The 12,011-nt window shown below is 48.6% G+C and overlaps 3 protein-coding genes across 5 annotated transcripts; 1 reads left to right on the top strand and 2 right to left on the bottom strand.

Annotated features, from left to right (window-relative positions):
* Positions 1 to 2,283: 2,283 nt before the first annotated feature.
* LOC120691782 lies at positions 2,284 to 3,135 on the bottom strand. Its single transcript, XM_039974974.1, has one exon. It carries the CDS (start codon positions 2,984 to 2,986, stop codon positions 2,582 to 2,584), a length of 405 nt encoding a protein of 134 aa, XP_039830908.1. The 5' UTR covers positions 2,987 to 3,135; the 3' UTR covers positions 2,284 to 2,581.
* Positions 3,136 to 4,568: 1,433 nt separating this feature from the next.
* On the top strand, positions 4,569 to 7,597 carry LOC120690189 (ABC transporter F family member 4-like). Of its 3 annotated transcripts, none has more exons than XM_039972760.1 (6): positions 4,569 to 4,892; positions 5,272 to 5,316; positions 5,441 to 5,536; positions 5,605 to 5,736; positions 5,810 to 5,880; positions 7,064 to 7,597. In XM_039972760.1, the coding sequence occupies exons 1-6, from the start codon at positions 4,677 to 4,679 to the stop codon at positions 7,353 to 7,355; spliced, it is 852 nt and encodes a 283-aa protein (XP_039828694.1). In that variant the 5' UTR covers positions 4,569 to 4,676; the 3' UTR covers positions 7,356 to 7,597. The 3 variants fall into 3 exon arrangements, with proteins under 3 accessions (XP_039828694.1, XP_039828696.1, XP_039828693.1); XM_039972759.1 differs by having other exon boundaries at positions 4,573 to 4,892; positions 5,272 to 5,358; XM_039972762.1 differs by lacking the exon at positions 5,272 to 5,316.
* Positions 7,598 to 7,652: 55 nt separating this feature from the next.
* Positions 7,653 to 10,722, bottom strand: LOC120690188. The gene is made up of 4 exons (XM_039972758.1): positions 10,156 to 10,722; positions 8,500 to 9,018; positions 8,279 to 8,407; positions 7,653 to 8,162 (listed from the first exon to the last, which is right to left on the bottom strand). Exons 1-4 carry the CDS (start codon positions 10,462 to 10,464, stop codon positions 7,935 to 7,937), a joined length of 1,185 nt encoding a protein of 394 aa, XP_039828692.1. The 5' UTR covers positions 10,465 to 10,722; the 3' UTR covers positions 7,653 to 7,934.
* Between the last annotated feature and the right edge of the window lie 1,289 nt (positions 10,723 to 12,011).

Genomic DNA, 12,011 nt, shown 5'->3' with positions numbered 1-12,011 from the left:
TTTGAGCTTGTTTGTCGTGTTTACTCGATAAATGATTGCCCAGTCAGGTCTTTCTTGTAATTGCATTGCATCATGAGCACTAATGCATCATGTGTTGTTTTCTTTATGTTCATGCACTCGCCTCGTTGCATATCATTTAGGTACGCTAGACGTACAACGTGCGGACGTGGAGCACGTGCTGACGGAACCGAACCACAAGACGGTGTTGGGTGGACGCATCCTGAAGAAAGAAGGACCCGCTGGAGCAACCGAAGACCCGACTCAAAGTCGGAAGGGCCCAAGACCTTGTTAGTACTAACACTAGCTTAGTGTTACTCCCAGACAAGCCCCGGAGCATAACCCTTAATTTTAGTATTCAATGTTTACTATATAATTATTGTGATTTACGTTTCTAGGAGTGGATTGGAACCTTAGATGCATAATTCCTAGGTTTCCTCAGTTACTCTACTAGTGTGCAGGTCGTTAGTACTGCAATACTTAAATAGGTTTCGGTAGAAGTCGAGTGATTCCTGTCACTCACGAGTTATAGGATCTTGTTACTTATGGCAAAGTTGTTGGAGAAAGAATTGATGAGGAAAGAGAAATGGAGACCGGACGGAGATGAATATGATTATGGATATGAAATGGATGAATAGTAAGCCTCCGCCTGTGTCGATTAAGGCCCGTACCGTTGTCTGGCCCTGCTGATCGAGTTTGAACAGTACTAACCACATGCCGGGAGTAGGAGGTAGTCGAAACCGGTAAACTCAGTACCATATGCTCACCGGTAGGCGGACTTGATACTGTCTTCACCAGTGGAGCTAGTATAGAAACTCATGGCTGACCCGTCGTTGGTATCGGTGGGGCTAGTAGTCCCGGGTCGCAGGGCAGTTCGGCTTTTTAGTGTGCATATTAGCATATGTGAAGGGTTGCCACGTATGGTCCGACGGGGCCTATATGTGACGTGTGTGTTAGGTCCACATTGTAAGGTTAAATCGGATCGATTCGCCGTCAGTCGCTCTCGGATATGAGCACCTTGATCGCAACACCGCATCGTAGTAATGAAATGGAATATGAAGGATATTTGGAAATGATTATTCTGAATTAATATTCACTATTTACCATGTTTGCTTTAGCTATGAAAATCTTAGCTGATAATTTATCTATATAGAATCTTGAGCTAAAATATTGAAAGTAAAGATCCACCCTTAGATGCTTTTCCGCAAAACCAACCCACCAGCCCAAAAGCCTTGCATGTCTAGATAATGGGCTAAGTATACCCATAGTCGGGTAAGCCTTGCTGAGTATTAGTATACTTAGGGTTTGTTATTATCCTGTTTTCAGGTGTTTGTTGCTGGTTGGAGCTAACCAAGATTCACACCGGTGGGCTCGATGTGACATCCTCACGTCTTTAGTATCGTGGTTGTTGAATCAAACTTCTTTTTGATTCCGCTGCAGGTTGAACTCAAATAACTTTTATTTAAACTTATTTGTAAAACCCTACATGTTAACTTTTGTCTGTTTGTAATCATCTGTGCTCGTCTTCATGCGAGACTTCCAGTGTTTTTCGATCCTTAACCCGACAGACGACCAAATTACACCGTTTTAAATGCACAGTGTCTTGATTACCTATTAAGATGATAATTAGCGTACTTAAGCCGGTTTAATTTAGACGGTTCTGTTACAGTTGACACGAGAGCTGGCCGGCCGGACAACAGGACAAAGATGGGCTGCGAATGGAGGCGCACGGCTCTCACTTCTCAGCAGCGGTCTGGAGTCTGTCTGGACCATTCAAGCATGGCCAGATGGAATGGAACGGTTGAGGAGCAAGTGCCAAGATTGCCTGCGCCGAATCCAGTATCCATCCATATTCCCTAATCCACTCTTATCCATGGTCACTCTGGCCCGACCGAGCGACCCTGTACTTGCACGTTTCAGTATATCCCCTGTAGGCTCCTGTGTAGACGTGTACGCATGATCGCCCCCACCAAGTACCATCAACAATCAAAGCCAACAAGCCTCTCCGGGCAGACAAAATGGAAAGCAAGGCGGGCAAAGTTCAGAGTAATACTCGTAAAAGATGAGATTATGAATGGAAGGCCTAATAAAGCATACCAAAGCGCTGCAGATTTTCAAGTCGAAGATCAGCCCTGGCTAAGTAAAGAATCCCCCCACAGTTGTGTCCACGTCGTTCGCGCATAATAATTGAGTTCGGTGGAAAGAGGGAAGAATGTTTGAGACGATTCCAGTCAATTCCAAGACAGGGAACACAAAGCAAAAAAGAAAGATTCTTGAAAAGAAGAATTCCAAACATAAAGCAAACCAGACCTTGATTATATAACACGCACACAAAAAAACAGAACCAGTGTTACATGCAGATAATTGATCGAGTATCACCCTCAGAGTCTATAATCTAGCCAGTTGCAGAATCCGTATTATGCAGTATGTACAGCACCGATGGAGCAAGAAGTACAAGCGCGCGTAGAAACATGCATGCGCGCGTAGAAACATATAGGATCAGCGATCAGCCAAGCGCGCAAGAAAAAGCATGAGAAATTGAGCACTAGAGGTCGTCAGGACAGACGAGGGCGGATGGATTCGGTCATGGCCGCCACATGTCCCGGATGGTCTCGTGGAAGCTCGCGAGCACGATGAGGAGCAGGACGAGCATGGCGACGCCCCAGGGCGAGCTGCCCTCGGCGGGGGCGCTCCCGTAGCCGGGCCTCCAGCGGCGCTCGCTGGGGAAGAAGCCAAAGAAGTAGCCGTCGAAGGAGTCGACGGAGGAGATCCAGCGGATGAGGAGCACGAGCGCGATGGGCACGGCCAGCAGCGCCCAGCTGAACTGCTCCGCCGCCTCCTCGATGAAGTCCTCGTAGGTGAAGAACCACGAGACGCCCAGGAGGAGCGAGACCATGAGCAGGATCAGGATCACCGGGTACGGCAGCGGCGACAGCGTGAACGCCTCCACGATCGACGACTCCGGGCGCCGGTCGCCGTAGTACGCCATGGCCGCCGCTCACGCCCGCACCGCACCTGGTTGGCTTGGTTCGGGGTCCGGGGTCCGGGGCCGGGCTCCTCTGGTGATTCTTGCTTCGGAGGGGAGGTTGGGAGGGGAAAGAGAGCGAGGGAGAAGGACGCGGGGCGGGGGGACGGTCGTGCCCAGGGTTAACAATTTCGGCGAAATTTCGCCGAAATTTCGGAAAATTTTCCGTTTCCGCTAGTTACCGGGATCCGAAATTTCGGTATTTTTCGGTATATTTCGTTTTCAAATTCAAAATTCAACAAATTTCGACCGAAATTCAACGAAATTCGCCGAAATTTACCGAAATTTCGGAACGGAATTCCGTTTCCGCTAGACACCGGGATTTGACCGGAAAACGAAATGGTTAACCCTGGTCGTGCCTGCGTGGTGGCGGAACCGGCGATAGGGATGGGGATATAGGCGCGGCGCGCGCAACCAACCTGCGTGGTGGCGCGGCGCGGAGATGGGTGCGTGTAACGGCCCAAAGGGCTCACGCTGACGTGTACTAGAGATCGTGGGAGGCTTGACAGTGACGCTCGGGAGCTCGCACAAATAATACGAGTCCTCAGTGATTTGAGGTGGTGGACGGGCGCGCCGGGTGTGGTGTGGTGGACTGGCGGACGCGTGGTCGCGCGGAGACCGGCAGCGCGGTTGTCGTGTGCCTCTCTTTCCTTCTCCATGGTGGGGGAGACCGGGAGAACAAAGGAAATCCGTGGCTTTTGCTTGGAAAATAGCGTGATCTCGCGGAAGGTTTCCGGCGACACACTGTGATACGTCCAGATAGGCTTCCCTGACTACCTGGTGGTAGTTCCGCAGATGAGATCGTCGAATCATCTGAGCGTAAAATCCTCTGGATTCCTGATCGGTTTCGATTTGGATGCCGCCGCGCTCGTGGTAGTTTCCATCGACGACGGTATGATCCGGTAGAATCGTGCTGTCGGATTCTTGTTGGAGCTCTTCTTTTTTTTTTTTTGCGACTTTTGTTGGAGCTCTTCTTGTCCAGTCAAGCCTCACTGTCCAATAATTGCATCGCAAATTGTGATCACAGTCGGTGTGCTCCTCAATTTAAGCCTGAAGGCGTGGGAAAGTGTCCACAAAAAAAGGAGGAGGCGAGGGAAAGCGTGACGGAAGCGCCAGATATTCTGCAGCCGTACCCCTAGCTGCGTAGCATCACTACCAAATTTGCCCGCCTAAAGTCGAAACTGCACCTGCCTACTGTAATTTGTATAGGAAATTGACGGACAGTTGCTCCACTCAACCGTGAGCAGGAAAATTTTCTAGTAAAAAAGGTACCCTAGCTACTTTAATGTTTGGCGTCCTTTTGTCTTCAAGTTTCCTACTTCCTACCCATATTCGTAGATTATTTTGAGGACATAGATGGTATGTTTTTCTTGAGAGGATATAGATGATTTTTTATTTTTATTTTTTTAGGGGTAGATGATTTTTTATTTGGGAGGAGAGAACATGGAAGGAAATCATAAAAGCATCTTCTGTTGTTCAGCCCACTACAGGCCCACAGCCCAGGCAGCCTCCTTTCCCGTTTTGCGCGTCCAGCCCAACCCTAAAATTTCACCCGCGGCCCTCTGGTGCCGTGGTGCCTCTCGCCCGCAATAGCAGCCGCGAAAAGCCTCCACCGACCACCGCAAACCCTTGCCCGCGCCGCAGCGAGGTAGCGATGGCCGGAGAGGACGCCGCCGCCGCCGGTACTGCAGCGGTAAAGAAGCTCCCGAAGGAGGAGGAGGAGGAAGATGATGATGAGTTGGACAACGTTCCGCTCGCTGTTTCTAGGGCCAAAAAGGCGCGCAATGCGAGCGCCTCCAAGGTCAAGAAGGACGACGACGACGACGACGAGGAAGACAACCGTCCGATCTCGCATTCGCGGGCGAAGAAGGTTTATTTTCGTTTGGTTCACCCAGATCTTATTCTTCGACCTGTTGTTTTTGGGGTGTGTGTGTTTGGGGGGGGGAGGGAGGGGGGAGGTGGGGATTTGCTACATTGTTTGGAGATAATTCGTTTCTTAGGTTACCTTCAGACAGCTACCTTTTATCAACTTCATTTGTGAATATTGAGAATTTTTGAAATGCACAGCCCAAGCTTTGCCAAGGATGTGGCTAGGGTTGTTAATTGCGAACCGCGGTTTTGTTTATGCACTGTTTTCCGGTTTCAGTCTGAAAATTTGTTCCATTGACATAATAGGACATATTCACTGACTGTCTTAATCTTTCTTATGTCTTTTAGAAAGCTAATACTAATATTGTTGTGTTCTGTAGGTAAATGAGAAAGGCACCGTGAAGGGCAACACAAAGACTTCTAAAGTTAAGAAACAAGAACTCGAGTCTGATGACGATGATTTCATGGTTGCAATTTTAACGCCCCTTTTGTTCCCATCTATGTTTTCCTTGGTTCTCATTCTGAGAGTAACAATTATGCACCGTTCAGCCAACTTCGCAGAAGAAAAATGCATCCGCCGGTGCCAGTAATGCCAAGGCAACCAAGGTCAAGAAACTAAAAGATGAAGATTTGGAAGATCTTAAGGTATGCTATCACTTTGATCTATACTGCGCTGTTGTTTATTTGCTTATTGGTGTGTTGACGTGGTGAAGGAGAACAAGAAAAGGAAGAAAAGAGTGGGTGTCAAAGAAGGGGCAAATATGTCGATTGTCAAGGGTGCGAAGGTGAAGAAAGAGAGGAAAGTGTATGAATTACCAGGGCAGAAGCATGATCCTCCTACAGAAGTATGATTATCCTAACCTGACCTCCTCCAATCTGGTATTTCATTTCTGAAACAACTAATTTATTTTGCTGCAGAGGGATCCATTGAGGATTTTCTATGAATCGCTCTACGAGCAGATACCCACTAGTGACATGGCTGCAACCTGGTGAGATACAGCATATGTATAAGCTGAAAGATTTTTGTTACAAGCGAACTAGATATAGCTATAGTAGCCTGTAGCCCACATCTTTTCTGGGATCGATACAGACCAATCTGGTGCCCGAGAACCAATGGTATAAAATATGTGCACATGTTGGATAAATTCTTGCTAAATCTTTCACAACTTTTGGAGAATAATTCTTCACAAAAAAGTTTGTCAAGCAGTTATGCCACACTTTTGCATGAAAATCGGTTGTAATATGTAGCATTAAGCCAACCACACTCTTGTAGTCTTTAACTGTGAGTGTACATGCAATCTTTTTTTTTGTGGTAATTTTAACTCGATAAAGCTTCTGTGTTTATCCTATCATGTAGGTGGCCTGCACATCTTTATATCTGATAGTTGGCTCCATAGTTGTGGAACTCAAAAATTTACAATAAAAGCTGCTTTATGCAAAGACCAATCTGAATGCCATTATCTCAAAATGGATGATCCTTTGTTGTCTAATATATGAGCCATGCCTTCTGTACATACTCAATTTGTACTGTGGTACTTAATATCTCTTAGTGCTGAAATTAATGTGTGGCATTATGTTTTTCTTATGTTTAGGATATACAAAATTTGGAAAGACGAACTAAGATTAGTTGAATTAACACCTTTCAATTTAAGCTGTACCATCCTGATGTGAATTCCTTAAAAAGAATGCAATGCGCAGTGTTAAATATCAAAGCTCAAGCAATAATTCTGCCAACAGTTAAATGGTTGCATGCTAGAGGCTGGAGTTCTTACTTGGTCTGACTTTTCAAAAATTGCCAACATTTAAACTCATTCTAAGTACTAGAAAACTACAAACCACAAATCCCACTTCTGACAGTTGCCATTTGTAGTTTTATAGTACTTAGAACGAGTTACTGTCAGTCATGAAAAAAAATCCTCTGGCTACAGAAAAGGCCTTAGTTGCTTTGTCATTGTTTCAGTTAGTTTCCAGCAGTTCCTGACTAGATCATTCCCTTCCCTCGGCATAATGTTCCACCCATACTGAGTGCATGAATAACATGCCAGAAGGCAGCATTAACTGATGAAGTGTCAGCTCCCAACCAAAATAAACATGCTTGTGTGAATTCAAGCATGCATTAACATTCTTGTTAGAGCGACCTAATATGTTTGATTACTCTTTGGATGTGCATAGGTTGATGGAATGGGGTTTGCTCCCGGTGGATGTGGCTAGAAAAGTTTTTGAGAAGAAGCAAGGGCAAAAGTTGAAGTCACCAGTTAAAACAACAACTGTTTCGAAGAGAAAGCCTACTTCTCCAACCAAGACACCAGCTTCATCTGCTATGAAGTCTGTCTCAGCGAAGAACAGTGCTGGAAAACCCACGTCTCAAAAGAAGAGGAAAGCAAGTAGCGAGTCAGACGACGACGATGACGATTTCATCATGGCTCCTAAGGCGAAAACCAAAAGGCAAAAGGCCTCTAGTTAGGCTTTAGCATCTCCTTTTTGTAATGAGACATGTTCTTCAGCCAATATGCTAGATCAGGATGGCCTTGGAAAAACGATGAGAGAATTGTTCCTTCCACCAGAATCAGGCATCTGGTGTGAAGTACATCGGTGCAGTGTCTACAAGTACCATTGTTGTTGAACTCAATATTTCATCCAGAACAAAGCCGACATGTAGCAACCTGTTACTTCGATGCCATTTCACAGGAGTATCTAACATCTGAATGCTTGTGCGCATAGAAACCAAACATATTCTTCTGAACTCTGCATCTTCAACAGATTAAAAATTGCAAAATAGTTGCATTTCCCATTGATCAATGTGTCTGTTTTTTTTTATAAACAATGTGTCTGGCTTTAATTACCTTATTCCAGTAAATATGAATCAGGTTAACAAACCTGACGAAATGCATCGTTGCACTTCGTCAGGTTGTAACCGAGCCAGCATAACATGCTGCTTCAGTGCCTGTGATCAGACAAAAAGCAACACCACAGGCACCGCTCAAATACTGACACCCTGTTCCCTCCACATAACTGTCATGTATGATGTATAGTATAACTTTATTCACTTTGGCGATGATGTCACGGGCGGCGGCGAGGAGAACAGGCCGGATGAACCGGACAATGGCTCGTGCACGACGGTGTTGGTGGAGACGAAGACGGGGTTGCTGCTCAGTTGCCGCATGACGGCCCCAAGGGTATCCGTGAGCAATTTCTTGAACTCGGCTTCGTCCACCGTCTTTCCACCGTCGGCGCTCGCCGTCTTGATGGCCTTGTTCACCACAGCATCCACCTGAGGCGATGGTTAAAAGCATCAACTTATACGTCCTGACTGAAAGCGCCAAATTTTGGATGTGTTTTGAGGATTTGAATGCGAGAGTGCTCTGCCATCTGATCTGGAGATGTTACCTGTTTAACAGCGCCATAATGTGGCACGCTTGCAGCATCGGCCATCTTATCAAGTGCAGCTATGATACATTCCTTGGATGCCTTGTTCTTATGCTCTCCTGCCACGCCTCTCCAAACAGAATCCAGCAGCTGGTGCACAGAAACAAGATTTCTGATAAATGGGCATTGACATTGCCCAATATAATCTGTCTGATTTTTCAGAAAAAAAAAGTTTGAAATACCTTGTCGAGCTCGAATTTGTTGGCCAGCAGCCTCTTGACGCCACTCCCGTCGTAGGTGTTCTCGGTGTGGGCGACGATCACGGGCTGCTCCTGGAGCCGTTCGGCGACGGCGCCCAGCAGATCCCTGAGCTGCCGGACGAAACCATCTCGGGAGGCCGGCTGCTCAAGCTGATCGGCAGGAAGCTGCCGCAGTGCCGGCTCCACGATGTTCTCGGCAACCCAGGCGTCCGAAGCCGGCGGCACTCCATGGTCGACGGCGAGCTGCTCAAGGGCGGCCGACAGGCACTGGCGCAGGGGCACGCCTTCAGAGCCGACCTGCGAGAAAATGGCGGCCGCTGACGGCTCGTATCTGGTGCTGGCGACGAAGTCCCGGAGGTCCTTGCCGTCCATGCGCAGTATGACGATGGGGTCCCTCTTGAGCCCCGCCGCCATGCCGAGGAGGATGTCGGAGAGGGCCTCCTGGAACTCGGCCTTGCTCACCTCGCCCTGGGACGTCCCATGAGTCAGCTCGCTCACCACCTGCACGCCACCCAGCAGTCAGGTCGTGCAGTCTGCAGTGTGAGCGACTGGCTGGCCAGCCAGCAGTCAGGTTGTGCAGTGTGAGTGAAGTGAGCCTGCAAATAGTCTGAATTTCTTCGTATCCAGCGGTCAGAAGCAGATGCTTGCTGCCAGAGGATCATTCCAGTTCCAGAGGCATCGGCCGTGTCGTGACAAAGGACGAACTGTTTAATTATCTGTCGATGACATTTTTTTTGTCTTCATTTGCGAGGGCCAGATTTGTTGGCACCGAATTCGAGCGATACGCCCAAATGTCAGTGGTTCAGGATAAGACGTTGAGGTTTGGATCGTGATGTTTCAGGTTATGTCGGTCCAATGGGATGCCCTCGGGGCTATGGCCTCTTGACATGGACCCCCGGGCAAACCTCCATCCTGCATTGCGTTTTAGAATCTGCCTTTTGCTGATTAGGAACCTCATGATTAACATTCCTATGGTTGAGGATTCAGTTAGCAGACTCAGTAGTGGAGCAGATCAGAAAGCCAAATGACATCTCAGCTGCTACTAGTGCAGTATCTTCATCATCTAATCGATAAACACAAGGGCAACAGTTTTGTGTCCTTATTCTGTTGTCCTATGTCCTATGCTAAAGTCGCTGCCATGTGATAAATGTATATGCTTTTTCACAAGGGACCTTTCAACAATATGCATGCAACTGGGTACACAAGTGGCATGTCGTACTTAAATTGGCACCTCGAGGTGTGAACCAATCGAGCAGGAAATCCAGTGTAAGGTACTGTATACGATTCAAGTTTTTTTTTTCCTGTGGGCATATTAGGATTTTAAAAAGTCTTTGAAATAAACTTTGATCGTTAGCTTATCTAATTTGAACACGTTATCAATTGTTACAAAAAAACATTAAAGATATATGACATAAGAATACAGATATATACAACTTCTAGAGACTAAGCGTTAGCTGATACAGTGATACTTATAAAGTTTGACCTTTTCAAATCCTAATAGGTTCCGATCAATGAACACACATGGTGCTTCAAGCCGCCAATGATCATCTCGCTTTGTCAGCTACCATGCATCGTCCACCATCGAAACCAGCAAGCTGCAGCGCCAGCGGGCGTAATTCACGACCGGCGAGCACGTACCTCCGAGCAGATGTGGTCGGTGTTTGGCGACGCCCCCTCCGCGGGCACCCCGAGCGCGGCGCCGATGTCGGCCACGGCGGGCCGGAGCTCCCGCACGGAGAGCTTGCCGTCCCCGTCGGCGTCGAGCTGCCGGAACGTGGTGTCCACGAGCATCCCGAACGCCTCCCCGTCCTCCACCAGCTCCCGGATCTCCGACCCGTCCACCACCACCTTGTGTTGATGGTCCCCCTCCCCGCCGGCGCCCCGCCCCTCCCGCGCCTTCCTCCTCCTCCTCCACTTCTTGAACCACCCGCTGCTGCTCCTCTCCATGGCGCCCGCCTCCCTCCCCGCCTTTTATATATATAGAAAGTGCACGGCGCGAGGGAGCTGGCCGGCCAGGCCGCGTGCGGAAAAGTTGCACCGGTGACCGGTGAGGTGAGCTCGGGCGGTGGACGTGCCTCTCGCGACGCCTATTCTTGAGCCCTTCCCCCCCTTTCCCACTAGGCTCACTAGCTAGCTGTATAGCAGCGGCCGCAGCAGCTGGGCGGATCGAGCTAGCGCGGCCGGCCGGTCGCTTTGCTCGCGTCTCGGCGTCTGATTTGTCCGCGGCGCGTGGCGAACGAAAAGCAGGCAGGGGAAGGAGACGGCCGACCGGGGGAAAAAGGTTGGCTGGGCCGGGGGGTGTCGGCGGCCGGATAAGGCGCGGTGCGTGGGACACGTGTGGGGCGGCGCCCACTTGGTCGCCCACCATGTTGCTTGCTCCGGCGCCCACCCGAGCCCCGCACGACCGCACGCGAGATCGATCTCGGCCGTCGCAGCTGGCACGACGGGATCGCGCTGCGATCGTGAGTCGTGACGACGGCGACTCTGCAGCTGGTTCGTGTGAAGCTGCTTAGGGCGTGTTTGGTTTCCTGCAGCCTGTCTGGGTGCATGCAAGAAGCTTTTGTTTGGTTGCTCGTATGCCAACGGCCAGGCTACAAAGAGATAGTGTTTGGTTGCGTGAATGAACTCTAGAATTTAAAATTCTGATGCAGGATAGTCTGTTTGGTTTGCTGCATGCAAGTAGAGATTTGGTTACCCTCTGCATGTTGTGGTAAGAATACCACCACAAAGTACAATTGCATAAAAATCTTATTGACAGTTACACATCAGCTTCAAAATTAAAACATCGATGAATGATAAAAAGCTGAATTAATATAATATATTACATCTTTAATTAAACTGGACACTTATTTTTTTAGTACAGGTGTAGCAGATTGAAGCTCTTCTTTTTTAAAAAAAAAAATTGGACCTTGTGCCTTTTGTAACAAGCACCCTTGAAATCATCCATCTGTTCATGGGCAGCTTCCTAGATAGATAACACTCCATTTTGGCAACCAACATTTACAACAAACCAGGACAAAGCTAATCAAGGTTAGACATAATTGTGCATATAAAAATAATATCTTTGGCAAAGACGCATGTGCTCATGGAGAACAAAATCAAGAATAGGCATGAGCATATGCTCAGGGAAAAAGACAAGCTGCAAATGACCATGTCCAATCTTTTTCTATGCACTCGCACACTGCGCGAGTCAGGTCCGCAAGATACGCTTGATTCGTGCGTTCCTCCGGAGCCAGGCTCGCGGGCTCCTCCATAACTACGTGCAGTGCAGATAACCAAACAGATCTAAACTGCACTCCACGAGCCTGGCTGGGGGTGCACGCGGGCAACCAAACGCGCCCTTAGCGTCGGGGGTGTTTCGGTTTGCGTCTCCGGCGGGAGAAGGCATATGTCATGGTCGGCGCGGGTCGCGTCGCGATGATTGGCAGCAGCTGGTGCGGATGGCCAGGCGGAAAGCGACGGCGGGATGGCCCGGCCGGCCGCGCAGTGTCGTC

Source organism: Panicum virgatum, chromosome 9N (assembly GCF_016808335.1).
Source record: "Panicum virgatum strain AP13 chromosome 9N, P.virgatum_v5, whole genome shotgun sequence".
NCBI classification, from domain to species: domain Eukaryota; kingdom Viridiplantae; phylum Streptophyta; class Magnoliopsida; order Poales; family Poaceae; genus Panicum; species Panicum virgatum.
The sequence above is the reverse complement of the archived record's forward strand: the minus strand, read 5'-3'. Positions and strand labels throughout refer to the sequence as shown.

What these genes read in the sequence shown, in the direction of transcription:
- LOC120690189 (XM_039972759.1), top strand. Translation starts at nt 4,677, where the DNA reads ATGGCCGGAGAGGACGCCGCCGCCGCCGGTACTGCAGCGGTAAAGAAG. An exon ending in AAGATTTGGAAGATCTTAAG is followed by an intron (nt 5,537 to 5,604) that starts GTATGCTATCAC and finishes GACGTGGTGAAG; the next exon opens with GAGAACAAGAAAAGGAAGAA. An exon ending in AGTGACATGGCTGCAACCTG is followed by an intron (nt 5,881 to 7,063) that starts GTGAGATACAGC and finishes GGATGTGCATAG; the next exon opens with GTTGATGGAATGGGGTTTGC.
- LOC120690188 (XM_039972758.1), bottom strand. Translation starts at nt 10,464, where the DNA reads ATGGAGAGGAGCAGCAGCGGGTGGTTCAAGAAGTGGAGGAGGAGGAGG. An exon ending in CCGACCACATCTGCTCGGAG is followed by an intron (nt 9,019 to 10,155) that starts GTACGTGCTCGC and finishes GGTGGCGTGCAG; the next exon opens with GTGGTGAGCGAGCTGACTCA. An exon ending in ACAAATTCGAGCTCGACAAG is followed by an intron (nt 8,408 to 8,499) that starts GTATTTCAAACT and finishes TCTGTGCACCAG; the next exon opens with CTGCTGGATTCTGTTTGGAG.
- LOC120691782 (XM_039974974.1), bottom strand. Translation starts at nt 2,986, where the DNA reads ATGGCGTACTACGGCGACCGGCGCCCGGAGTCGTCGATCGTGGAGGCG.